At 50.8% G+C, this 26382-nt stretch overlaps 8 protein-coding genes across 8 annotated transcripts; 3 read left to right on the top strand and 5 right to left on the bottom strand.

Annotated features, from left to right (window-relative positions):
- Window positions 1-502: 502 nt before the first annotated feature.
- On the top strand, window positions 503-2032 carry swnA-2 (Aminotransferase swnA; the record flags this gene model as incomplete). Its single annotated transcript, XM_032035782.1, has 1 exon — window positions 503-2032. The coding sequence occupies one exon, from the start codon at window positions 503-505 to the stop codon at window positions 2030-2032; it is 1530 nt and encodes a 509-aa protein (XP_031885268.1).
- A 257-nt stretch (window positions 2033-2289) lies between these two features.
- On the bottom strand, window positions 2290-4510 carry CGGC5_v007235 (uncharacterized protein; the record flags this gene model as incomplete). Its single annotated transcript, XM_032035781.1, has 6 exons — window positions 2290-2730; window positions 2783-3071; window positions 3129-3519; window positions 3571-3613; window positions 4250-4304; window positions 4365-4510. The coding sequence occupies 6 exons, from the start codon at window positions 4508-4510 to the stop codon at window positions 2290-2292; spliced, it is 1365 nt and encodes a 454-aa protein (XP_031885265.1).
- A 1018-nt stretch (window positions 4511-5528) lies between these two features.
- On the top strand, window positions 5529-6557 carry xynS20E (Bifunctional acetylxylan esterase/xylanase XynS20E; the record flags this gene model as incomplete). Its single annotated transcript, XM_032035780.1, has 2 exons — window positions 5529-5870; window positions 5922-6557. 2 exons carry the CDS (start codon window positions 5529-5531, stop codon window positions 6555-6557), a joined length of 978 nt encoding a protein of 325 aa, XP_031885266.1.
- Window positions 6558-6661: 104 nt separating this feature from the next.
- On the bottom strand, window positions 6662-8287 carry CGGC5_v007233 (uncharacterized protein; the record flags this gene model as incomplete). Its single annotated transcript, XM_066151827.1, has 4 exons — window positions 6662-7463; window positions 7770-7916; window positions 7985-8154; window positions 8213-8287. 4 exons carry the CDS (start codon window positions 8285-8287, stop codon window positions 6662-6664), a joined length of 1194 nt encoding a protein of 397 aa, XP_066008841.1.
- Window positions 8288-8857: 570 nt separating this feature from the next.
- Window positions 8858-12053, bottom strand: CGGC5_v007232 (uncharacterized protein; the record flags this gene model as incomplete). Its single annotated transcript, XM_032035777.2, has 4 exons — window positions 8858-10215; window positions 10268-11080; window positions 11135-11609; window positions 11661-12053. 4 exons carry the CDS (start codon window positions 12051-12053, stop codon window positions 8858-8860), a joined length of 3039 nt encoding a protein of 1012 aa, XP_031885269.2.
- An 834-nt stretch (window positions 12054-12887) lies between these two features.
- Window positions 12888-14540, bottom strand: CGGC5_v007231 (uncharacterized protein; the record flags this gene model as incomplete). The annotated part of the gene is made up of 2 exons (XM_066151826.1): window positions 12888-14289; window positions 14344-14540. The coding sequence occupies 2 exons, from the start codon at window positions 14538-14540 to the stop codon at window positions 12888-12890; spliced, it is 1599 nt and encodes a 532-aa protein (XP_066008864.1).
- A 6929-nt stretch (window positions 14541-21469) lies between these two features.
- Window positions 21470-22715, top strand: CGGC5_v007230 (Cytochrome b2; the record flags this gene model as incomplete). Its single annotated transcript, XM_032035773.1, has 2 exons — window positions 21470-21786; window positions 21881-22715. The coding sequence occupies 2 exons, from the start codon at window positions 21470-21472 to the stop codon at window positions 22713-22715; spliced, it is 1152 nt and encodes a 383-aa protein (XP_031885117.1).
- Window positions 22716-24525: 1810 nt separating this feature from the next.
- On the bottom strand, window positions 24526-25925 carry CGGC5_v007229 (Secondary metabolism regulator LAE1; the record flags this gene model as incomplete). The annotated part of the gene is made up of 7 exons (XM_032035771.1): window positions 24526-24577; window positions 24633-25271; window positions 25330-25370; window positions 25425-25491; window positions 25578-25712; window positions 25779-25828; window positions 25887-25925. 7 exons carry the CDS (start codon window positions 25923-25925, stop codon window positions 24526-24528), a joined length of 1023 nt encoding a protein of 340 aa, XP_031885119.1.
- Between the last annotated feature and the right edge of the window lie 457 nt (window positions 25926-26382).

The raw sequence follows: 26382 nt of genomic DNA, 5'->3' as shown, positions 1-26382 counted from the left end.
ATGATAACAGATGCGAGTATTTTATAATACAATCCAATCCTAAACGGAGTAGTCTCCCTAGATACGATGAGGGGTAGGCTCAATCACAATCAATTTCGAACAAAACTATGCTTCCATTAACCAATCCGAATACTCATAAAACGTGAAAAAACAGATTTATTCCTCATGCTAGCATTTTGGCTAGAACACGTATGTTCTTGGTCCCCAATCACAGGCCTCCGTAGGACTACTCCGTTACATTACTCTATGGATCCACTCTGTGAGACTACTCCGTAAGACCACTCCTCCAGACTACTCCGTTAGACTACTCCGTTAGACTACTCCGTTAGGTTACTCCGTCAGGTTATCTCTATGCTAGAATACCCCGTTAGACTATCCCGTGGTGGACACGCTAAGGCTGTCAGGATATCATTAAACGGGTGTGTTTCCTATGAAGGGAGTAAGATGCAACTTAAGCCATGGTATCGAAAGACTAACTCTTCCAATATTTTGGGAACCGACCATGAGCACGCATTTGGACCATCGACTGGCCTCGATTGAGGCTAGGCGCGCTGCTGCACCTCCACTTCCTGGTGGCAGCGGCCCCCATACGTCTTCGTTTCATTTCCGAGAACCGCCATCTGACGAAAAGCCAAAGGCGAAGCGATGGGATCACCGCTTGAGCATTGAAGCTCTCACACAATTCACCTCCGAACTCAAGATTGCATCAAGGGGTGGCGGCCCGACTGGCAAAGCACCCAAGATTTCCCTTGGAACGGGCAGACCAGCCCCGCAGTACTTCCCTTTCATTTCACTTCAGATGAATGCTATGAATACTCCTCAAGACGCGGCCTTGGGCACCATCAACGCTGAGCCGACGATGGTCTGCGCCAAAGGGGAGGCAGCGTATGACCTGGACATCGCCATGAACTATGGATACTCGGCTGGGTCACCTCAGTTTCTCCGATGGATCACCGAGCACACCGAACTTGTGCACAACCCACCTTACGCAGATTGGGAGTCCACCATCACATGCGGGACAACCTCTGCAATTGAATTGGCGTTTAGACTTCTCTGTGACAGAGGAGACTGCATCCTAGTGGAGCAATACTCCTACCCCGGATCAGTAACAACTGCCAAGTGCTTGGGTCTCCAGATACTGGGTATCAAACTAGACGACCTTGGTCTCTGCCCTGATGATCTGGACAGGCAGCTTTGCAACTGGGATGTTCAACGTGGGAAGAAGCCTTTTGTTCTGTATACGATCCCTTCTGGTCAGAATCCAACTGGAACGACACAAAGCCTGGACAGGCGCAAGGCTATCTACAATATTGCCGAGAAACATGACCTCTATATTCTCGAAGATGATCCCTATTTCTTTCTGCACCTTGGAGAGATTTCTGATCAGAGCTGTGGCTTGGATCAAGGTCTGGAGGTTTGGCTCCGCCAATTACCCCAATCATACCTGTCTCTCGACGTTTCCGGTCGCGTGATGCGTATGGATACCACCTCTAAGATGGTCGCGCCCGGTCTGCGTCTCGGTTGGATCACGGCAAGCTCACAGGTTGTTGAGAAGTTTGTGAAGCAAATGGAGTCCGGGCCTCTGGCACCTAGCGGAGTCTCACAGGCTATGGCGTATAAACTGCTAGATGAATTTTGGGGGCACAAAGGATTGTTCAACTGGCTGCACAGATTGTCTGCAGAATATCGCCACCGTCGAGATGTCCTTCATCGAGCTTGTCAACGCTACCTGCCTCTGGAGATTTCCCACTGGGCCACACCTGTCTCGGGAATGTTCCTCTGGATCGAGTTTAGGTTGTCACAACATGCTGCGGCTGGGGACTATGACGCTGTTTTGATGGTGGAGGACAATATCTACAATTCAGCTCTTTCAAATGGTGTTCTTGTCAGCAGGGGAAGCTGGTTCGCGACTGATCTAGATCTCGACAAGGTTTGCTTCAGGCTGAGCTTTGCGAATGCTTCGGACGAGGAGTTCGATATTGCGGTAGGGTGTCTTGCCTCTGCTGCCAAGGAGCAATTGCAGCCCTCGTAATTTTCGATAGATTGCGCTATTAATAGAACACTGGGTCAACTCTACCTTCCATTGTTACGTGAAATCCGATCAAATTTTCATTCCCTGAGCTTATTCGACGGGCTAAAGTCTGATGAAAGCAACTAGAAACTCCTTTCGATGACACCGTATTCCTTTTTTCGAAGGGAGATGTACACAAACACCTCGAATGCTACCTAGTACTGAGCAATAGTTTGACGTCAACACCGAGACATAATTTAGTTCGACTCTCAGAATTCCTAAACTTGGCTTGGGTACGATTCGTCTCCAACCAAAGACGGATGTTCAGCAAGAGTGTTCCAGAAATCCAACTCAAAGTCCTGGTAACCGCTATGCCGCCATGGGCTCCAAGGTTCGTGCAATTCTTCTGTTAGACTCTGGGGCTCAAGATCCCGAGGCGAGGCCTCACAGTTTTGGTGTCGTCTTTCTTGCTGTTGCTGTTCGCCTCTTCCAGGGAGCAAGCTCTGAAGAACACTAGTGATCGTTTGAGTAGCACTGGCTAGAAGTGCGTAGTTGGCATCCTCCGGCGCGACAAGTGTCCCCGACTCAACTTCGGCAACAAGAATTGCAAGGTTCTGGAAAATCTTGAACTGAACAGAAACATGTTGCTCGGCTAGAAACGAGGGCTGTAGCAAAGACAAACAAATAGTCCCAGCTGATGCTAGCCCGAAGTAGGAGACCTCAAGTAATTGTAAGCCAGGAAGTCACCATGGCACCAAGTTGAGTGCTCACCTTCCACACCAGTGACGTGCTGCCATGGGCCACGTTATCTTTGAGCATCACCGCCTCGATGACGAGATCAAACATCTCAAAAGCGATAGCGAATAAGTCGTTATCAGTTTCAAGAATATTCCGCATAAGTGCAAGCCTAACAAGGAACAGCATATGGAGGTAGTTGAGCTTAACATCGAGAAGGAGAGCTGTTTCGAGTGGTGTGCGGTCGCACAACTTGAGTTTTTCCTCAAGGCGAAAGTGTGGCGGAAGCAAAGCCCAGCGAGACTCAATCTCGTTTAAAGTGAGCCTTGGACCTGGATGTTCATCAATGCCCTGACTGACCCGAGAGTAAGTTGAAACATACCTTAGTTTCTGTGAGCGATGCTCACTAGGACTCTCAGACAAAGGATGGAGGACTTCTTCCTTGATTGCCGCACACGTTGCTGACCACTGAGCCTCAGCTTGGAAATCGAAAGGTGTAGTTGCATCCCACAGAGGTGATTGAGCCTCATTTTCCATTTGACCAGAGACGTTCAGGTAAGCGACATGAAATCGGCCGAACTTGGGGTGGATGCGTGGTGGTCTTCCCAAAAATATTGAGAGGTTCTTATCAGCAGTATACGAGTAGGCATATGCGCTCTTTCGCAGACTCGTTACGAAACCAGGTAGTGAGTTGGTGCTATCCATCTCTTCGTGATAGCCGAGCGCCAAGAGGCAGCTGATAAGGTCACCTAGCCTTCGCCAGGTTACGAGGCCTAATGCACACGTCAGATGGCCTGCGCAATGAGCAGGTGGGGATAGCTTACTCTGGTCCCCATCAATGAGTGAATGGATGATGTAGTTCTCGTACTGTAATACTAGATGAAGGTCGTTTAAACAGTCGAGTGAAAGGCATATATCAACGCAAGAGTCTGCAAAATGCATAAATAATGTCTGAACCCTGCAACGCTCGTTTTGAGTATCAAAAGGGGGCATCGCCCAAGACCGGCATGCCAAAAGGGCGCGGCTAACGGAGATGCAGAACAAGGCCAACGTTTCCCACCTAGCAGCACCCCCATTGAATTGACTGCAAAAGGCTTCTAGTGTGGTCGAAGTGACCACTTCCAAAGGTCGACAAGAGGACTTGAAGAGACTTGCGGAAATTTCGGCAGCATCAAATCTGTCGGATGAAGGTGATAGTAAATGCTCGGCGGTCAAGGTGCATTGTTCGGTGAAAGAGGCAGCCAGTGCAAGGTTTGCTCCAGTGCCAAGCCATGTCTTGACGAGTTTAAAACAGGAATGGAGATGTGGAAATCGGTAGAGTTGTTCAATCAGATCCGCACCTCGAGCTACCTGCGCTTCGTTGATCTGCTGTCCCGGTCTGTCGATCCGCTGTCTGCCGACGACGTTGCGTAGACCCCCTTGCTCTAGCGAAAGGTGTCCGAAGACAGTTGTATGGCTCGAGTGTCCCAAGTATCCTGGGTCTGGATATGTATGAGGCCTTACTAGGATGCTAGAAATATTGGGCTGTGGTGCGTTCCTGGGGACATGAGGACCATGACTGATGTAATTTGAGTCAATTGACGGTGCGATGGCATGGTCGTAGAAATATTATACTAACTCCGGATCAGGTTGTGATAATGCAGGCTCTACATAGCTACAGTGGCCTCGTTTCTTCTTGAACGGTCTTGTGCGGTATGTGCAACTATCGGCGCGATCTCTCTCGGTGCATCGAGCGCAGACGGGCTGTCCGTGGTCGCATGCCATTTTGGAAGAGCGACAAGGGTCACAAGCCGGCAGTTTACGCCGCTTGACTGGCCCGGTGGGACTTGCTGAAACGACACTGGCCATCTTGTCACGGAGGCACTCGAGAAACTGGTACTAAGGGGGTTTGTGAAATGTCGTCACAGAATAGAGAGAGGAATTCAAAATGGCTCCGGGAATATGGTGAACAGCTTAGCCCTGGGAATGGAAGAGTGGAGACAACATGGGGTAATCGGAGTAGTCGGCTATTCGGCATAGCCTATCTACTCCGTATCCTTGACTTGATTCCGTACTGATTAGTTGTACACTATCCCATTGAATACTGTGTAGCAAGAGCGATTTGTATGTGTTGCAATGCAGGTTTCCAATGCATATGAAAACTCCGCGTAGCACACTACTCTCATCCACTGGGTACGGGACTAAGTCTAGGTAGTTAGATCCAAGATAACTCCTCTAGCAGTAAGCTTTTCCAACTCGACCAACAACATTTCCCCCACAGCCGATTCAATCAACAGGTAAGGCTGTAATAAAGACAATGAGGTCAAGAATCCCGGGAGTGCCGTGCTAACAGTTACCATGCCGGGATCCCGATCCTGGCGCCAATTCAGGAAATGATGCGCCAGAGCGTGGCGCCCTCTGCCGAAAACTAAGCTTTCTTCGGAGGGATTCGGTGGCATCCGGTCCCGAACTGGTAGTGCTGGTGCCGTAAGCCTCGTCTCAACGCGGCATCGACTTTCAAAAATACGGGGATTTAGACTGCTGACCAACTGCGTGCGCTGGTGCCTGGGCTGACGCCCGACGGGATTTAGTCTGGATCGCCGCCCGTTGACTCGTATTAGCACACCGACGGTTCGTAAGATTGAGGGAGGCACTAATACACTAGGTTTCGTCCAAGCCTTCGATGTCGCGTCACGGTCCCTCAAGGTCATGCTTCGTCCGATGTTAAAAGGCCTTGGCTTCGCAACTTAAGTTCAATACTTTGGACGGCTGGTATGCGCATTTACAGACAACAACATCCATCATGGTCAACTTCAACTTTGTTACGTTGCTTGCAGGACTTTGCGCCTCAGCAGCGATTCAGGATGCGGTCAAAAGAGAGGTCTCCTCCGATGGGTGCAAACAGGAACTACCGAGTAACCGATCAGCTGGGCACGAGTACCTGATACCCTACAAGGACGATCAAGGTCATGACCGAGACTATTTGCTGTTCATCCCACCAAAATACTCCAAAACGAGTCCCAACCCGATAATCTTTTCATACCATGGAGGAACCAAGACTCCCGAAGAGCAAAGGGATTTGGATCTTCTAGAAACGGCGTATTTCAATAAGGACCATATTGTTGTGTATCTTCGGGGTTATGAGGTAAGAGCCTTTGCGCACAATATCGCGGACAACGATGATTGACCAAACTAGGGACGATGGGAGGGCGTGCCCAATATTACACCGCGAAATGACGTCCTCTATACCAACACGGTGCTCGACGATCTTGAGTCGGCATACTGCATCGATAAATCTCGCGTATTCATGACCGGAAAGTCCAACGGAGGTGGCTTCACCAACTTCGCCGCATGCAACAAACAACTTTCGATGCGCTTTGCTGCTTTCGCCCCTGTGTCTGGGTCATACTACATCGAAAATGTGACGGACTGCGACCCAAAGACCGTGAAGATTCCCTGCGACGCTGGCAGGACGAACATTCCAATGATCGAGTTCCACGGCGGCATCGACGGCACTATTCCATATAACGGCAGCGATAGTCGACGAGGAGCGTGCTTGCCAGACGTCTTCCACTGGGTCACGGAGTGGGCGGTCCGTGACGGTCTTGGAGAGAAGCCGACTGAGTGCAACATCACCTCTAGGGCACAGAGGTATCAATGGGGTTCAGGAGATAAGAAGGGGTTGGTGACTCATGTGTTTGAGAAAGATGTCGACCACAGCTGGCCTTACACCGGAGCCAATGACGACAACAAGGCCCACGGAGATGGTCCGGCGTCGTACAACGCCTCGTCGTACATCGTGGACTTCTTCTCGAAGCACCCTCTCAATTGATCTACAACGGAGGTGTATTTACTTTCATCAGTATATACTTTGAATGGACATTTAATGATGATGTAACTACCACAATATTCATGACATGCATTCGCAAGTGAGCATCAGCTTCCACCATCACCACCCCCGCCTCCACCTCCACCGTCACCGCCACACCCGCCGTCTCCTCCTCCACTTCCTCCATCTCCTCCGCCTCCTCCATCACCGCTGCCACCGAAGTCCCAAGTGCCCCCGTCAAATGGTATGTCAAGCCCCTCAAACACATAGTACCTTCCTCTAGTTCCTACTCTTCTCTCTTTCACAGGATTCATTCCACCTAGAATCCATTGGACTTTAGCTCTAGCAGGGTGTCCCGGTGGAACAATAGCCGCGTCTGGGAAATACCCTTCCATGCCACCTTGGTGCAAAGAGTATTTCTTGTCATACCAGATGCCGTTCCTCTTCTTCCACTCTAGATCAGTCTCTCGCAAAGTCCGCTTAGCTGCCTCGGCCGAAGCCATCGGCTCATAGTCTATCAGTCTCCCTGCCGTAGTGAAACTCCAAACCCAGTAGCTGGCTGGGTAGAGGCGATGCGTATGCCAGAGAAAATCCACCATCAGGTTGGGAGGCACGAACTCGCGATTCCTCGGCTCCGACATGATAGCCCCACGTACTGGGAGCGCATCCATATCGAGCTTCCATGTATCCTTGTAAGGTGCCTTTTTCATCGTCGGAGGTATTCCATGGAGCTTGATGAATCGTTCGTAATCCCTCAAGGACGCCGCCAGGTGTTGTCGCGAGGCGAAATCCGGATCCGAGTCGCGTGCCCTGAGTACAGCCTTCCAAAAAGCGACTTGACGGTTGAAGACCTCTGCAAGATCCTCCACGTTTTGCCATGGCGTCAACTCGCACCCATGTCCGGATAGACTATGCTGCGAGGATTTGATACATGGCATCTTGCATTCTCGTCTCCTCAGGGACGTGTAGTCCCCCACTAAACATGGTTTTATGAGTGGAATCCGGCACAGTCTTCCGTAGAAACATAACTGTCTCTGGATAATGTCATCCGCATCAGGACTTTCCGTTGGTGTATCTTTCTTGGAAAACAGGGACGATAGCCGGGACTTGCGCCTGCTCTCCCAAGGCGGCGATGGCCACAGCTGAAATGGAAGCCGTGGGCAAGCTGGCTTCCTGTGCCAACGATCCCATTCTTTCTGGCTTTTACTATCCGACCATTTGCCAGCCTGATAGAGTCGCACCAGTTTCGTGACTGGAAATTGGTGGTGGTTCAGGCCGTAGGATATGTGATCGTTGTCCCAGAGATGCCGGTGGAAACGGTATGGAGATAGTAGGTGGCAGTACCAGATCATTGCAACGTCCCTAGAGTCCTTGTCAGTCTATTTCATCGGCCCATTAAACGTGTCTGGGTCACTCTGGGAGAAACGGACCATGGCGGTGGGCAGTCGTATGCTGAAACCCCCTTCAGGTGCAGGAATCGTATGTAATTGATGTAACGCCATTCTGAGTATGCCAGAGCTTCTTGCAAAATCTGGCCCTCTTCATCTGTCTGGAAGTGGGGGATAAGTTTCATAAATATCTCAATGAGTTCGAAGTGTTTCTATGTTCAGTTAGCATCTAGTACTCTGTGGGCACGGCAATGCCCCTCTATTACTCACCAGGGACACGGTCTCGAGCGGAATTTTGGCCTTATCCTTTGGCCAAGGATCTTCAAAAACAGTGATCGGGGTCATCTTCAACTAGGAGAAGCGGATAGATTTGCAGAAGGTCAGATCTGAGGTCATCTCGGGGGCGTCTACACACGATCTCTTTAATGCTGTACGGATACGAGCCTTTGAGTCAATGAATGACCGCCAAGTCGTTAAATAGCGGCGGACATTCCGCGCTGGTGTGCCTAGCGGACGTCGCACATTAATCCCGCATTCAGCTGATCGCTTGCACTACAACTCACACGGGAGAATGGGTTTAGCGTATCAAACCCCGGTCACTACCGCCCGATTGAGGCTGTTCAGTGTCATTCATGTCACTGATTGAGCTTGGTGTGCTTCTGTAAACGCAGCACAAGGCAGATTCGCTCGCCCTGTTTTTCGTTTCCATTGCCCGATTTCTAAGAACAACACCGGGCAGGGTTTTGTCTCTCCAAGTTTCGGTGTCCATGGCAATTGGGTACAGCTTCATGATCACGAACGCATCGGAGATTACAAGCAGGCACTGAGTGACTTGATTTTCATGGCCATCTGTCCGCAAAGCCTAAAGTACTTGACAGCTCGAAAATGCACATTGTCCTACCAAGACTCCGCCCTTTAGGGTGCCAAACATTCTTGCTGGCCATCCGACGCACCCACCCGCAGAGCTTCGTAGGGAATGATGTCCACAACACCCACCAGCCCATTCTCTGTTTTGGGAATCATATCAACAGAAAGGGTTTCTCCAGGCCCAAAAGGCGTCGCGCTCAAATTTTTGATGTCTCCTAGAATGCTACGGAGATAGTTCCACATCGTGCTAGGAACTATCGCAAGAACATGATTGTCTCCTTCAACAAGATAAGTCGAGATATCGGCGACAGGATTAGTCGGGTCGAGAGGATGCACGCGGACACCATTGACTTCCAAAGTGATCGAATTCAGAGCCGGAGAGAACTGAATGTAGGCACCGACCGATGCATTCGCTTCAGCGGATAGGTTGGGTGGCCAGGTGAAGTTGGCGAAGTAATAGCCAACACCAGACGTGTTGGTGGCTGCTGGAATCTCCGTCCAAGATACGAGACCGTCGAGATGGTGCGTGGTGTTCCGCTTAACTGCTGCCACTGCTGCATCGTACATGTCTTCGGGGGCTTCCCAATGCTCCAGGACCAGGTCCCAAGAAGTAAGTTCGAATGACGACGCCGCATTTGTTGAATAGCAGAAGTTGTCGCCCGTTGATAACGTAAGAGTTGTGGGATCTGCGGACGCAGCAGCATGGACGACGATCCCCTGGTCATCTGCGCGATAGCCCAGAACATTGCCAGAGAGCTTCGTAAAGTGAAGCTCAGGTGTCACAACGTCTTCAAGGCAAGAATCAGCGAAGCCGATGATCTTGGTCTGGTTTCCTGCTAGAGTGAGAGGGATAGTCGTCGTCGAGCCTTCCGTCATGTAGTACAACACCGGCTCTCTAGCTCCCGTCCAGGCATCAAAGAAGTAAGGAATTCCTCGAGTTTGCACAATGAGCTCTCCATTTGAGTACTCAGCGTCGCTGAAGACATATGCATAGCTGATGTTACCGGAGGAGTCCTGGCGCCAGGTGGTGTGCCATGTTCCGTTCGTCTTGACGCCAACTCTTGGTTTGAGACCGAGTCCTTCCAGCTTCTCAGCGATTTGGCCCTCTGCAACCTGGTAGACAGAGCTGATATCAAGAAGCTTCTGCAAGCTGGTGTCGAAAGAAAAGCTGACATCGGATGCTTTATTCTCGGTCGGATACTCGCAGGGGGAGCCGCCAGCAATTATAATGGGCAGCCCAGCTTCCGCAAACTCAGTGAGCTTGAGGAGACCCGATGAGGTAAGATTCTGTGATCCAAGCACTACAAGCGCTTGGTATCTTGCATCCTGGGGCGCGAGCAAGTTATCCCCTACGTATGCTTGTGGGAGGGCAAAGTTATCAGGAGACAAATAGTTGTAGGACCACCCTGGATATAGTTAGTAATCGCAACATGACTCCTGCGACATATTCCAGCATACCTTTCAAGATAAGATCATCAAATGTATAAAGTGTACCCATATTAGGATCTGTTGCTGTCTGTTTGTTGTAAAACGCAACGTCGGTTCTTGGGACGCCTGTTTGCTGGATGTGCTGAACCCTGCCCATGTGGTCCAGCCCAGCTTGAAGGCCATGGTCCCAGTCGGGACGTTTGGGAGAATATAAATCGGAAACGTAGTATCTGAATGCCGTGTATCCAGGCCAAGTTGTTTGAGGGTAGTTTCCCGAATATGATTGCCCATGAATGACGAACTGGTTGACCCCTCCCGCTACAGCGCGGTTCATGGCGAAAAGCAGATCTGGGATGGTGAAGCGGTATGCACTACCAAACACCGCACCAAGCTCGTTGGAAATAACGGTCTTCCTTGCCAGACTGGCTGGTCCCGAGAACTGCCTGTACCCATCGAGGTTATCGTGGAATTGCAAGCTTTCGCACTCAGGAGCGTCGACAAATGGGATGGATGCCTCCATATCCATAGGTAGGTTGTATGAAACCTGCGAAGATAGGCCTAGACCAAGAGAGTGTGTCCAATTCGCAAGAGTGGTCACGTACTCCTGGTAGCCATCGGCGAGCGCAGCACGGTAGTCGTTGACGTAGCCCTGGCCTTTGTCATAAATATCTAGAATACATCGTGTATGGCCGGGAGCATCATTCTGGAGGTTGATATTGTTGTTGTTGAATATGATGAGAGGGAGGTAGGGGCGCAAGTCGTAGCCAAAGAGTTTCTCAAATCTCTCGGGAAGGGTCCGTGTCCACGATGTGTTAGAGAGAATTTCCATACTGTCCTCCCAGCCTGGATAAAAGGTCAGTCAGACACCACCACGAGCAGTTCTTTTGCTTGACTTACCGTAGTTTCCAATCTCCGTGAGAAGCTCTTTGACGTTGTCGACGAAAATGTACTGCTCCCAAAAGTCACGGACAACCTCGGCGCCTTTGCTACTGAAGTGGTCGACAACGTAGGACCCGTTGTCCCAGATTGCCTCGGTTCTGTTAGATGCAAAGACTAGGTTCTTGTGTCCAGACAAATTCTGGTAGAAGAAAAATAGTTCGTAGCCAGACGCGTTGGATGAGCTGTTGGGGAGATCGATTGAAAGTTCGCCAGTAGGTGAGATCATGGAAGTGATGTCTCTCAAGGAGCCATTCCGCAAGACCAATTCCTCCCACCAAATTTCTGCCGTCCCGATGATTGACGTTGTGTTGACTGTTACGTTTGTTCTGGATGTGACAATTGCTGACACAGCGGAGACGAGCTGCCCGGTTCCCCATCCCGGGATGGTGCCGTTGAAGTGCCCATCGGCGGTAACGGCCTGTGTCTCGGCGAACTTTGAATGCTTAGTGAACTTCGAGAACCCCACATCGTCAAAAACACTTACCAGATCCCATTGAAGACCTTCATTGCTAGGATCAGCAGGTACGCCCTGACCCTGGTTCGGACCAACCGCAAAGTCCATCGACAGACCAGATTCTTTGTGGGCCTCGAGGCCTGCGATGAGAGTCTTGATGAAGTCTGGGGTTCCGAAACCAGACGTCGACCAGTTAACCCCCACAGGCGGCGGTCCTAGCTGGCCGCCATAGTTGTAGAAGGGCAAGAACTCGACTCCTCCCGCCCCGATGTTGCCAGCAGACTGGATGTCTGACTTGACCTTTTCGGGATCAACGGTGCCATCGGGAAGCCAATATCTGAACCTGGGTCGTTGGGCAGCAGGAGGATCAAAGAAGTCATTACTGCGATCTTGTCGGGCGGCTTGACAAGGGCCGAACAGCATAAGACCAGCGAAAACTTGAACACATGAAACTATCTTCATTCTGCAGGATGATTGGAGAAATTTCCTCTGTAATGTGCATGTTTCTAGACTGAGGTAAATGGCAATAGCCAGATGTATATAATAATGTCCCATCAAGATGATTCATACAATTGCGATGGACCTCTTCTCATCGACAGTTGTTGCTTTTCTTTTGCTTCGCATTTTCGGCTCAAATACGGGCGAACTTGACATCATTACGGAGAGCGGTGTCACTTCAAGTTCAAAGACTAAATGGCGGGGGACAGGACTTGCACATATTCTGCGAATACGCGTATATCGTATTATTTTCTGCGTCATCAAAGTGCCACCTGACTCTAAACGAGACCACAGCCAATGGAGCATCACCGGTATCTCCCATGACTGGGAGGTGCTCCGATCTTCAGCGACACCTTGTCCATTAGTGTACCCCTGTTCAGCTGTATATGCCCATTCAGTTGCTCGTGTGATCCTCCTTCATGGTAGACTGCCGCCATCACCACCGCAAGACTAACGCGATACCGATAATTCCCCACGATATTCGATGCGGGGAAACGCAACATCATGGAATTCCCCGAGAGCTACCATGACATTATCTCGGCATCCACTTCCCCGGGACCAGTCGTTACTACTTGTCAATATACTCGGGTCACCACCTCGCTTTATATTTTCCTCAACGAGAATTTACAGAAGGTTTTCCCGACAGGGCTGTCAAAAGATTCAATCAATACAGCCGAGCTGCTCATCTGACATTACAGGGCACACATCCAATAATCAAAGACAGATTGATGTATCCGCTCCAGGTTAGCTGCCAGATTTTCAATGCACAATCCCGACCCCGAACCGGCGGTAAAAGTCTGTCACGAAGTCGGGATCCGCCTTTGCAGGACTGAGTACCACTTGAGCTCCTTTACCTTCCAGTTGCTCTTTCATCTCCTGATTCATGTCATCTTGAACGACTTCAACGACAATTTCTTGCAAGTTTGGCAATCTCTCCCCCCTCCCTTCCTCAAAGCCGTCAAACAAGGCTGCCAGGCATTTCTTCAGCTGGTCAGAGGAATCTCTGCTATGATCTCCCACCGGTTCGGTCTGAAAATGGAACTTCTCAAGGGATGGCGGCAGTAGATCGAGGGCTCGCGGCGCCGCCATCTCGTCCAACGGGCAAACGTCAGGGGCATCTGCGACTTCATACTCCTCGTTGACCTTGTCGAATTCTGGTCCCATCAAGGTGAGACCATCAATGTGTAGTGACTTGAGTCGTTTGAAGCCCTTCATATCGACCAGTGTTCGGCCGGCGGTGGCATAATGAACCATCATCCACATGGATAGCTCCTCCAAGGTCTCACCGGTGCATTCCATGATTGCGTTCATCATCGCGCCAGCGTCAAGGTTGTGGCCACACCCGTGCCACTTCGTCTCGTACGCAAAGTGCAAGCACTTCAAGTTCGGCAAGCGCGAAAGCAATTCGCGCATCTCTTCTGGCCCGAAGGTGCACCCCACGAGCTCCAGTCTCTCAAGGCGTGGACTGTACTCTGGGTATTCGGGATCGAATGGCATTCCAGTGTATCCGTCATCGAGTGCAATACAGCCACCAATGTAGGCCTCGCGAACGGATTTAATAGCCAAGAAAGGGGTGTTGACCGTCATCTCGTTCCTGCATTCATACCCAGTTCCCGCAAACGGTCTGTAAACTTCCAACTTGGATAGACCTGCTTGTGCAATCGTCGGGTCGTTTGCACGTCGCACAAGAGCATCCAAGACCGGCCAGATGATCTTCCGATCGGAGCGTGGTGTCTCTTCTCCATAGCGAAGATGTCCTGAATTTCGGCCGGGGAGGTGGTCCCAACTTTGTGGCAGCGCAAGCTCACGCACGTACACCTCGGCATGTCCGGACGTATCGTCGAGCATCCCCGAAAGCCAAGCCTCCGAATCTACACCAGCCTCCGCCAGATAGTGCGAGTCATTCAAAAGATTCCGAACTTTGTCGATGAGATCTTCATTCTTGATGCGCGGGAAAATCGGATGGAGCGCCGGGTTTTCATCAACCAGGTCATCAGGGGCATCCGTCATCCCCACGTTACCCTTCAGGTCGGCCGTTTCGATATATCGAGGAATCACTGGGTTGCGGACGATTTCCTGGATGAGTTCGGTGGCACCCTGAACTTCAATGCCAGTCTCCTGGGTGACAGGGTCCCAATGCCCCTTCCAGGTGTGCCTCGGCCTGCTATCAACTAGTGAGCAGTGATTGCTGGAGATAATTGGGACCTTAACCTACCCTCTCTGCGATAACAAGGTGTATTTTGAGTAAGAAAAGTGTTTGTATCTCTTTCGGAGGCGGTTGTGCTCGTCTAGATAGATTTTGCTTGCATTATGCAAGGAGGTGCATGTGACTGCGACATTCTCGATGGACTCGGGGATGGTCTCTTTGATGATGCGTTGAAGTAGCTCGAGTGGGAGTCCTAGCAACGTCATTTTGTTTTGGTAGCAGAGTGAAATTCAACAATCTGACAATGATGTTCCGAAATAATCGTTCTAGCCAAGTTCAAATGGACGTTGAAGATGTTTTGTAGTTAAGAGTGAATGTCAATGCGGCGGTGACGTCCTGAGCTGCCCCGCATTCCTTCGAGGCAGCAGCTGCGATTTAGCTCAATCCTTCAGCCACTGATCTCCACCAAGTACTCTCCATGTGAAGGCAGCGCTAGGCAGGCGCTGTGTGTAGACCGTCCGATATCAACCAGTCACCATAGGAGTGCTGTTTCGGATGAGCCTCCTACCAATGGTAAGGTTCTGTCACATTACCTACCTTCAAGTTCCCAATAGGATCAAAGCGTCTGCCTAATTGATCGGTTGAAAATACGAATCGTAGACGCATGGTATTGCTAGCGCACCATCTCTTGCTGTGCGCAAGTTGGGATACCAACTGTGAAAGCTGGATGAAAATTGAATCTTGTCGTTGCAAAGAAGCGAACCGATACTTTCCTCCAATCCTCTTCGTCCTTAACTCCCATTTCGTACTGGAGGACCTTATCATTGGTGATAACTACGCAAATTGAAATGGTCTGACTTCGATATCTCAAAGAACTTATGCTCGAAGACCTGAAAAGCCTGTTCGTTGATCATGGGAAAGCGCACACGCACTTGCACTGGTTGCACGACATGAAGCTCGTGGCGTTAGTGATCACTTGCTTGCCACCTCCATGAAAAGTTCCAGCAGCATTGTTCACATTGTGGCCACTTGATCTAGCAAACAAATGGCAAAACCAACGCGGGGCAAGAACCCTTTTCGAGACGCTCGCGCGGGCCCGTGAAACAATTTAATTATCGTTAATGATGTTTGCTGAAAGCAAACATTCGCTTGATGATTATCTTCATCTACATTTCTAGCTGCGACAGCTGTTGAATAGGGGACGCGAAAGGGGGAAGGGATTTCAGGGAGTCGGTACGTTGTCTAACTCTCATTAAGCGACGGTGTCGGAGAATCGGAAGGTATTGCGGTCTGGCCAGGTGTTGTCGCCGAAGTCGACGCGATGTTCCATGAAAGCACTCGTCATAAGTGAAAGCCTTATGCGGCAGCCAGCTCGGCCCGTTAGTCACGCCTTACATCTGTGGTGTGTTGGAAACCGTAATTGTAATCCTCACCTCTGAAAAGAGTAACTGTGAAACCTAAGTTCATTCATTGAGCTGCAGTGACGGCTGTGTATGTGCAACCCAACCTTGAGCCGGAACGGAGCGAACTTCGGTGATATTGGATGATCATCTTCACCCCTTGCCTGTTATTTGGTTCCAGTGCAGGGTGTGAGAGTGCAAACATCCTAGCAGAAAGTCGTATGGTCAATCTGTCGGCTGGGCTGACGAGAACCATAAATACTGCTGCTCATCCTGATCAAGTTCTCGGAATCCCTCCTACCACGAAGGAACACCGACCAGTCACAGTCAGGAGACCTATCTGTATACGATCTTCTCCTCCAACTCACTGTATTTGAAGCCCTCTCATAATGCATTTCACTTCAAGCATTGCCCTCGCCCTCGCCTGCGTTGCCTCGGCGTCGCCGGTCCCTCAAGGACATAAGGAGGCTTTCAGACTCCCTCAAGAACCCACTAATGCCGTCAAAGTTTGATGTCAACTTAATGCGTGGGTAACTTGCCCCAGTGTATGCACCGAGGAGAACAGGTCACTAAAGCTCTGAGGTTGTATTAAAGTCAACGGTTACGGGGCATGTTCCCAGTGCCTCATCATGGATTTTTTGCGAACTGCTTTCAATTTCTTTCAACATGAGAGTATTGCCGGCTGGACTGCTTGGTTACTTGAAGGAGGTCGAATCAGTTGGAATACCTTATGACGACCAGTTTTCGGGGTCATTGGTTTGCCTGAACGTTCAAAATCTCATATGTGCTGTTTCTTTCCAAAAAATTGGGACCTAGGGACCCTTGAGCAGTTACTCTCAGTGAGATCATAGTATGAGGGGTGGTACATTCAACAATCGTTGTTTTCTTCTAGGGGGCTGTTACATGATATGAAGGCGCTTTAGTTCATCTGTTTGCGACTGTGGTGAAGATTTACTCGTTCATGAATGCCATAAGAGCCTATGCCGCGATTTGGGACCATTTGAACATATGGCTCACATGTATTCTTCACGGCCGAGCCTGGTATCATCCATCCATAGACTGAATCGCGCGGTTCATGGTACACATCATCTCTCTAATGCGTCAAAGATGGATGCATTCGGACATATCGTATTCTAGAAAGTCGTCACACCATCAGAGGTTTTCTTCAGAAACGATTCCTTCTCAGTACAGAAAAGGACGGCAAAATAATAAAGCAGCACTAGAAGCAGTGATAACAATTTTGATACTCCCGCCTGATATGTAGAAATATTTCATGGAGATGACGGAAAACGAGAAGTAGGAAAATGGACCAATTCGCATGTGACATTTGTCAGCTGTCATTACAGCGGCACTCTTGAAGACATGTCGTGCCCCTGAGAAGAAAAGAAGTGAGTTCTGACACAAGCATTCATGGCAGCTCTTGGCAATTGATAGAGCCTGCGGGATCCGCTTGGTGGAGAAAAGGCCCAATTTTCAAGCCCAGGCTTCTGCAGCCAAGAAAGACAGAGTTGAGGCTCATCATTGAAACCTTCCAAATCCCGCAATCGAGAAACAGATCCTGTATAGTATTCATGAAAAGACAGATAATATGCATCGGAGAAGTCCTATCTTGGATCGCGATTGCGGCTGAAATGATGATGTCAACTTAGGCTCGGACAAGAGCCGAAGGCATGTTCGAAATAGGAAAGAGCTCTTGAGATAGGAAAGCTAAGCGGGCGCAACTTCTCGGCGTTATTGGTGATATTGTGGACTCTGGTCGTTGAAAAAAAGGGGTTGAGATTCCTGAAATGTTCACAGGCATGACGAGCTGTTTTGAACAAGCAGGTGCTCGAGAATGAGTCGCATCGCTCCCAGGGGCCACGACAATTGCGATGGTCCCAATACGAGGTCCAAAATGCACGTTTTCTCTACCAGAGCGAGAGGATATCTGATTAGGATTCATACTGTTGACCAATTGGGTCGTTCTCTGCCTGAAAGTTGAGGACTATCAGTACCTCTTCAGAGATGCACAATCGTGTTGCTCGTGCCCGGAGTACTCCGTCTATGAATTACTCGGTTCTCTATGAACGAAGGTGTTAACAACGGGAATGTCCACCCCCGGACAGCTACTATCACTTTCGCCAACATTGTCGCATGTGCAATGATGAAGGACTCTTGGCCGACGGGTCCCAGCGACCCTTTGTATGAATACGCGGATCGGTGTTGTCGGACACGCGATTCCTCAACATTCGATGAATTTCGCATTCCGCGGTACAACCATAGTTTGGAAAACTCTCTACAGGCCTAAAAACGTCATAATCAGGGAATTACAGGCCTCACGCATTCGCGATTCGCATCAACGTCTCGAAATAAATGGCGGCTGTCCAGGTTTTTAAATAGAGCAAACTTTCGCACCAACAGCTCAAACGCGCCCTCGCTCACCCGGAATAGCGACGACCATGGGGCTGAGAGAGAGAAATTCAATCTGTGACGCATGCCTGCCTACCGGTTCATTTTGCCAAGTCGTGGATGCCGTGGGGGTGATGAAACCTGCGCAAGGACGATTGCAGAGTGTCATTGCTACCACCAAAAAAGAGACCTCAGGGGACGGAGTTGCAGTTATATCACAGGGCGGATTTAACCTTCTGGAAGGTGCTGAGTGCAGTTCTCCTCACACCTAAATTTTGGACAGCCCACCTGTAAATCCTTGATTCTTGGTACGCGAGTGGGCTGGACGGTCGGGTGCCTGGCCTAGATTTGTAGATCAATATGTAGCTCCCTGCGCGGGTTTCATTAGTGTGGACTCGATCCTTACCCACCTCTGTCCGCGCCCATGGTTGGCTCTCACGTCCTTAATCCAGACCGCTTGGCATCTCACGAGATTAGACCTTTCTTTTTCGTGATGGTCCTCCGCCGTCGACTTGCCTCATTTGTATCCTACGGCGGAGGAAACCGGAACCGTCCCGGTCGGTCATGAGCCGGACCAAACTTGGAATGAACTTGGGAATGCGGGGATTTCTTTGTTTTTTCTGCGCATGCAAGTGTCAAGAACATTCCGCAGCCCACAATAGCCCCGGGCCTCATGTCCGATGACGGGGCGCTCTCCACCGGATCCGTTAGCATTGTGGTGGCCCGGAAGGATGCTTTCGAGGCTTCGGACGATCGGCCGTCGACCGAGATCGACTCGGCTCGCTAGGCGTTATCTCTCGGCTGCCCGGTAGCTCGGAGCTGTGAATAGAATCAGAGTTGAACCGATACTCGTTGCATCGAAGGGGAGGCCGTGTAGCTTAAATGCAACTATAGACATGGAGGTGCTGTGAGCTCTGGGGCGGGCAAGCTCTATCCGAGCCATGGGAGTCGATCGCAGGCCTGCGCGAATGGATCTGCGATGGAAGCGATTGGACTGGTGATCCCGACGCGCTCCCACCTTCCAGAAAAACTCTGCGCTCCGTGGCTGGCTGCCCGGGTTGAGCTCTATGTATATGCATGGATGGTGTAGTATGTCGCATTTCTGCTTTTCAATATGCGTAGGGCGTTGATGGTGATTGACAAATAATTCCCGGCTGCAAGTGTCTTGCAAAAACAAGATAGGACATGGTGTTCAAGCAGGGAGAGAAGCGAGTTACACGAGCAAGAAGCGGCTCTGAAGACAAATTTGGAAGCTCCTGTGCAGTCTACTACCGATGACTCGCCAACTCAGTGGTAGAGTGTCTACAGAGCACGCTGTAGAGAGCGCAACATTAGCAATGACCAGATAGTAGACCGCCTAGGTCTATCAGTTGATTTTACGCTGATCGTTGCCCTCCGGATTTGTAAGACGAGTCAAAACCCTCGTTATCGTTTAGAGAAGAAAAAATGGAAAAACTCGGCCTCAACGAGACAGCGTCACAACGGGCGGCTCTCACGGAAGACAAGACTACTTGGCAACTGACACCGCCTCCCGTGGATTGCGAATCTTGCATCAATTTTCTCTTGTGAAAAAATGCTTGTCTTGACATTTGAGGCTCCGCCACGATATTCTGTCGCGTCCCGGTCGCCACCACCACCCACCGGGAGCACATTAGATCCGGGTGGCTTTGGAAGACATCGCGGGGACCGCGGCCTCGTCCGCGATAGGTCCGACTGGCAATGCCTTCTAGGCAACCCCATGTTCGACCTCGGGAGTTTTCGCGATAGAAAAAGCGGGATGTTGTTGAATGGAATGCGAGTGAATTTTTTTCTTTCACAGTTACTCTTTTTGATTTCGGAAATGCCCCAATTGAAGGAAAAAACTGGATGGAGTTGTCGAGCCAAATCTCGCTTTCAAAATACGTCATCACGGATTTGGTAGGTAGCATTGTAATGAGCACCCGGAAATGTGACCTACCTCTTGCGCGAACCGAGGGAGGTTCATCCCTGTTTTTGAAGAAGAAGAAAATGTAGAAGTGTTTCTCAGACACCGGACGATTCAAGCATGATTTTCACTCAACAACAAACAAAAAAACAAACGATTAAGGGAACAGGAAAAGGGATGAACTGCACTAGCACAGGACCAAGCCTATGCACTGGGGAATCGGGGCATTGGTCACGCAGTGACAGACACGTGGGTTGCTTGCTTCACCGCACAGTAAATGATGAAAAGTTGGGATTCACTTGCCTCGACTCTTCTTCACCACGTCGGAACTCGACCGAGCCTCCGAGGCCAAGATCGTCTTTAATCGGGAGCAGCAGTTTGTCCGTGACGTGGGATTCTTCAAGGACCGGGCCAACAAACTCATCCAGACTTCCGGGACGGGCTCCCTCGCCAGGCGCAGCGTCACAACCAACACTGTCACCACCCGCGCGCTTGCCCACACGGCGGACCCCATTTTCTCCCTCGCGTAGCCCTGAACTGTCATCAGGTCGCAGCCATCACCCACTGCGACGACTTGGCTCATTACTTGGCTGACTTATTATTCAGCTATTACACAGGCGAGTTATAGCGCTAGCATGTCTCCTGCCAGGGCGAGTCAGTTTCCCGTCCCATCCCTGTATCCAACTGCCAGGGGGGCTCGCTTGTAGAAGACTCCAGGAGAACACTGTAAAAAACGTGAAACTGGCTCCATCCCGTCTGTCGTCCATCAACTTGATACGTCAGTCGTGCGCCCATGGATCGCGGACGGTATTTGCTGGCCCACCGTCCAAGATCTGATAACGGTCTTCTCCCCGGATCAGGAGGTCGCTTTTGCACCGTCACACTTGGCAGCGGGTCGACATCGTCTATCTGAGTTCAAACCACCGTTGTAATCCCTCCGTCACTCTCTCGTGACAAGGCACTCAAGCTTCCGCATTAGGTCTATCGAGCGACCCGCCCCGTCCAGCTTCGCTGGGACTACCGAGTGTCACCCAACCCCGACATGTCCGAAAAAAAATCAAGACCGCGCCCGTTTTGCCAAGACATGCTTCCCTGGATGCAGACAGCTTCTCCCATCGGGCCTTCATGCGACGGGAAGGAAGTCACTTTCATCCCAACATTGGACGGGGCACCCGGGCCCATGGATGCACCGCTCAACAACACCACACCCATGGCGCACGTCATGGAGCTGGTCACTTGGGCGAAGCGTCTGGCCCGCTCCGATGCCCGAATGCGGACTTGATCCAGAAGCCTCGGAGGGATGCCAAGAAGGTGAGGTTTATAGTAAGGAGAGGGGGGTTGACAGCTCGACGTCGTGGCATCGCGGCGGAATGATAAATAGCCTCGCAGGGCCGCGTATTCTTGCTGTTCAGAAAAAGATCTACCTCATCGCATCCGTGCTTGACTGTCATCACTCACCACCATTCACTCATTATTGGACAACATGCGCGCTGCTCTCATCACCTCCGCCCTGGCGACCGGCGCCATCGCCGCCCGCCCGTTCCTGAACGAGCCGGATACCGGCATTGATGGCGTCCTGCCTGACCTCCAGGTCGGCAGTCTGCCCAACCTCACCAACATGGTCGGCCTCCCTGACTTCGAGTTTGCTGCCCGCAACTACCTCCCCCTCCGCAACTACACCTACTACCGCAACGGTGCCGCCGGCGAGTGGTCCTACCGCAACAACCTGGAGGTCTACAACCGCTACCGCCTCCGCCCCCGTGTCATGGTCGACATCACCAACATTGAGCAGACCCTGAGGTAAGTCCAGGCTCCCTCGCGCAGTCATCAGACGAACCGTTTCCACGGTTGCGCATATGATCATGTCAAAATACTCTCATGCTGACTCGTGTAGCACCACCATCCTGGGCCACAACTTCTCTGCCCCCATCTTCATCAGCCCCTGCGCCCGTGCCGGCTATGCCCACGAGGATGCTGAGCTGAACCTGATGAAGGCCGCTGGCAACGAGAACATCCTGTATATGCCTTCTCTGTACGCCTCCAAGACCATCGAGGAGATCGCCGCCGTCAAGAAGGAGGGTCAGGTCGCCTTCCAGCAGATCTACCTGACTGCCAACGACACCGAGACGCAGGCTCTCTTCAAGCAGATTGAGGCCTCCGGCGCCAACGGTGTCGTCTACACCGTCGACTCTGCCGCCGATGGCAACCGTCACCGCGCCGCCCGCTTCGGTGTCGGCTCCGCCGACTCTGAGTACTCCCTCATCACCTGGCCCGAGTACCACCGCCTGGCCAACATGACCAAGCTCCCCTTCATCATCAAGGGAATCATGAGCGTCGAGGACGCCGAGGCCGCCATCGAGAACAACGTCCCCGCCATCATCCTCTCTAACCACGGTGGTCGCCAGCTTGACGGCTCCCCCTCTTCCCTCGAGGTCGCCATCGAGATCTACGAGAAGGACCCCGAGATCTTCAAGAAGATTGAGATCTACGCCGACGGTGGTGTCCGCTACGGCGCTGACGCCCTCAAGCTCCTTGCCCTCGGTGTCAAGGCCGTCGGTATGGGCCGTCCCTTCATGTTCGCCAACGTCTTCGGTGAGGAGGGTGTCACCAAGGCCATCCAGATGATCAAGCACGAGCTCGCCATCGACGCCGCCAACCTCGGTGTTCCCGACCTCAAGAAGATTGACGCCAGCTACGTCAAGTGGACCCCCAACAACTGGTACTCTTAAACGTGCCAGGTAGCACAATGTCGCGAGGGAGGGTTGTTCCAGGAAGTTCGCACGACCTACTATGATACCACATGAGTTTTGTACATACTCTTTTTCCTTTCTAGCTGCACATAGCTTTTAGACGCGAATGGATGACCCTCAATCAAAAGTTCTTTATTCAACTTGATGAATGACATGTGTTTCTTCCCAAGTGGTACTCGTTTTCCGAAAGCAGCTTGTGTAACTCTCTTTGCGTTCGCCCTCTCTCGATGATCATGATTGTATGACTTGTTCAACAGCCCTTACCTATCCTGGGGTTTAGGTATTTAAGCCTGAGTTAATTTGGATCAACCTCTCGACATTCTACTTCTCAAACACCACATTTTACTCAAATTCTTCAAGAACCATTGATAACATATCAGGCAAGCGCAGCAACAGCACCCTCACTCAAAATGTGCACCTACAAATACGCTTTCATCGCTTGCAACTCTTGCGCCAAGGACATCAATCGCGTCACTGGATCTGACGAAAGGCCTTGCGACCTCTATCGCGAATCCAATCCCGGCTGCCCCGACCAAACCCATATTCACTACCACACCTTTCGCAGATTCTGCTCTGAATGCGACCCTGAGTGCTCTTGCTTCTCTGAAGAGGAGGTAGACAAGATGTTGGTCGAGAATACCGTCGCATACATTCGCCAGATAGAGTGCAAATGCGTTAAGCGCTCGAAGATTACCTACGTCTAGAGGAGTTTGAGCAAGTTGTTGATTGAGTCATGTTGGGTCTTCAAGGACAGAGGAGTTTGTTGCTCGGACTCTGTCATATGTTTCGTTCGTCTAAACTGAGATTGCAACTGTCTAATACACTTTCTTCTGGGTCTTTAAACATCGGACATTTCCTATTCAAAGTCTTGCCCCGTGACAAGTGCCCATCTTTAATGACTAGACCCCAACATGTACAAGCAGCATCCATGTTGTCTGCACAATGTGGAGCTTGCAGCATCAGGTCTTTTCGAGCAAGTGGGTCTGCGAGGCAAGCCCTAGTGCCTGCCCACAACATAAGCTGGTCTTGGGCGAAGTCGGACATCAACAAGAGGCCCTATGGCGCAACGGTAGCGCGTTCGACTCCAGATCCTGTCCTGCGACAGTTTCTGATATGATATCGAAAGGTTATCCGTTCAAATCGGGTTGGGGTCATTTCTTTTGCCTTTTGGCGCTCTCGCAACGTTTCTTTTTGTTGTCATGGTGCTTGGTTGTGGTGTTGAGTCGCTTAGGGGGCCCTAGATACCTTCGGACGCCACGCGAGATTGAACAGCGGCGACATGTCCAATCGCATTTTCGAAACTCCGAGCATCGCCACTCGCCATTAAAAAGTAACTGAAAGGTTGTCGCAAGTCAATTGTGCAACTGGCGCGTTCGTGGTGGTATCTGGTATGGTGTGTTTGACATGAACCTTTGTGGCGAATGAGGAAAGAGTCGGAAAAGAAACAACTGACAATTAATTGCCTGCATCGGGGCAAAACTGAGGTAAACAGTTTACGTTTAGACAGGCAAAGTAAAGGGTTGCGAACAACTGCTTTGTAGGCATTCTTTACATCGTGCGACAGGTTCTAGCGCGACGATAGAGCACAATCTGCATAAGATAGAATAGGCTGAGGTGGGGGGAAAGATAATATTGACAATCTTAATCATTGAAAAACTGTACTATGGATTCTATGGACGATTGAGATTCATAAAATGCAAGAAGAATGCTACAGCTGTGCCCCGTGCCATCCCAGGTGTTCGCACACGCTCGCATCACCAAACTTGTCCAGACATTTGCAATTTGTGTCTTAAGCCTCCGTGTTCTCAGTTTCCAGAGGTTTGCGTGCGTATATAGCGTCCCTGAGTGTGTCTTAGCATTCCGAAAGATTCTTTCTTCTCTCTTCCAATGACTCACATGTAGTAGAATGGCTGGATCTTCGAGTTCCTGAAAGCCGCCCTCACCTCAGTGATGGTAACCTGAGCCTCAGCGTAGCTGAAACCTAGAGCCTCTCTGAGGAGATAGAGCATAAAACTCTCTAGAGACATCTCCATGAACTCTAGGTTACACTGACCAAGTCTCTTGAGATCTGGCCTCGCTGGCCAGGAACCGATCGGGATCTTCCACTTCTTCTCGACAAGCTCGGTGTACCCAGCATCGAGAAGCCCCTGCTTGAACTTCCCTGAGGACACATTACCCGAAGGCTTGCCCATTTTAGCTTGGCCCTCGCAAGTCCACGCATGCCACTTGTTGAAAATGTGGTTTTCGTCCAAATCGGTATTTTGAGAGCGACCCTTCGTATCGAATTCGATGATCTCGAACCATCCTCCAGGTTTCGTGTAATGAAATGCTTCTTTGCAGAACTTCGGCACATCCTTGAAACAAGCCTCTAGATTCCGAGCATGGATGTAGTCGAAGTGATCTTTGGGCCAGCCGGTCCACTTTTCCTCAAAGTCATCTATGAGAAACTTGACATTAGGAGGAACCCACGTAGGCTGAGTCGGCGATAGATCGGTGCCGACGACCTCGGCTGAAGGGTACTCGTCGGCGAATTCCCTTCCAGCGACGTGTAAGCAAATAGACCGAGTATGGAGCAGGAGATATGGTGGCTTACATGGCCCAGATACCCGTGCCAGTACCAAGGTCAAGAACCCTCTGAAAATGTGTGAGTAACCGCACTCCTGCAGTAAGTCAGGGCTTTGCCTCTACCTGGGGGCTGTCTCCAATCGGCGCCAATGCCAGCCTGCCATCAAAAAAGTCGGTCATCCAATAGTGGCTGTTGAGTATTAGAATGACATTAATCGATGCTTTCGAAGCCACTGATGTGGGCCTCCTGCGCAAAGTTCCATCGGGAAGACTCACTTGAAGTCAAGAGCATCATTATGCTTTTCGTCGTTGGGTCCCCAGTACTCGGTTTTCTGTGTGTACGTACGACCATGAATTTCGCGGTATTCCTTGATGCTCTCGGTGAGGGACGCCGTGGATGAACTGTACGTGCTGTGCGTCAAGGTTCAGCATTAGTTCATACCAAATGCTTGCGGAGGGGGCGCCGGCAAAGCATACCTGTTCCGGTCACTTTGGTCGTCTTCGACCTCAGATTCTAGACCAGGATCCTGCATGTCGCCAAGACTTGTCAGTGGCAACTTTTACCAGACGATTCCTAACACATACGACGGTAATCGGGGCCGCAACAGGTGCAGTAGTACTCATTTTGAGGGAATTCGCAGGACGAGGTAATAATGAATGTTGAACAGAGTATTCTCAAGAGTTTTCGAACAGGGAGAGCATAACGACAAAACATGCGAGGGGTGTGACCCCTCTTTTGTAGTCCCCGTTTCGTGTTGGAACCTGTTGGTTCAATTCTTGAAGAAGTGAATGCATCGTGCACATGCGCAATCTGCAAGCCAGGGTGGAAGCGACTTTTTGGGCCGTCTCCCCGATCCAATCAGAATCCACAGCGCTTCAATTAACCACGGAATCGATGCCACATTCATACCGGCGCATTCTGGGTGGCCACAGTCGCTGAGCGCGTGGTGAACCAGGGTGCTTTGGTCGTGAAGTGTGGCAATCTAGACTGAAGCTGCCCTAAATCTACATTGTCTGTGTTGTACCAATCGGCAAAGCGTTGAAAAGGAAATGCGGATGTTGCGGATATCGCAGGATCTGG

The sequence above is a fragment of the Colletotrichum fructicola genome (assembly GCF_000319635.2).
Source record: "Colletotrichum fructicola Nara gc5 chromosome Unknown KSG_Nara_v1_contig04, whole genome shotgun sequence".
Taxonomy (NCBI): domain Eukaryota; kingdom Fungi; phylum Ascomycota; class Sordariomycetes; order Glomerellales; family Glomerellaceae; genus Colletotrichum; species Colletotrichum fructicola.
Note: the sequence above shows the minus strand (reverse complement) of the source record. Positions and strands in the feature narration are given on the sequence as shown.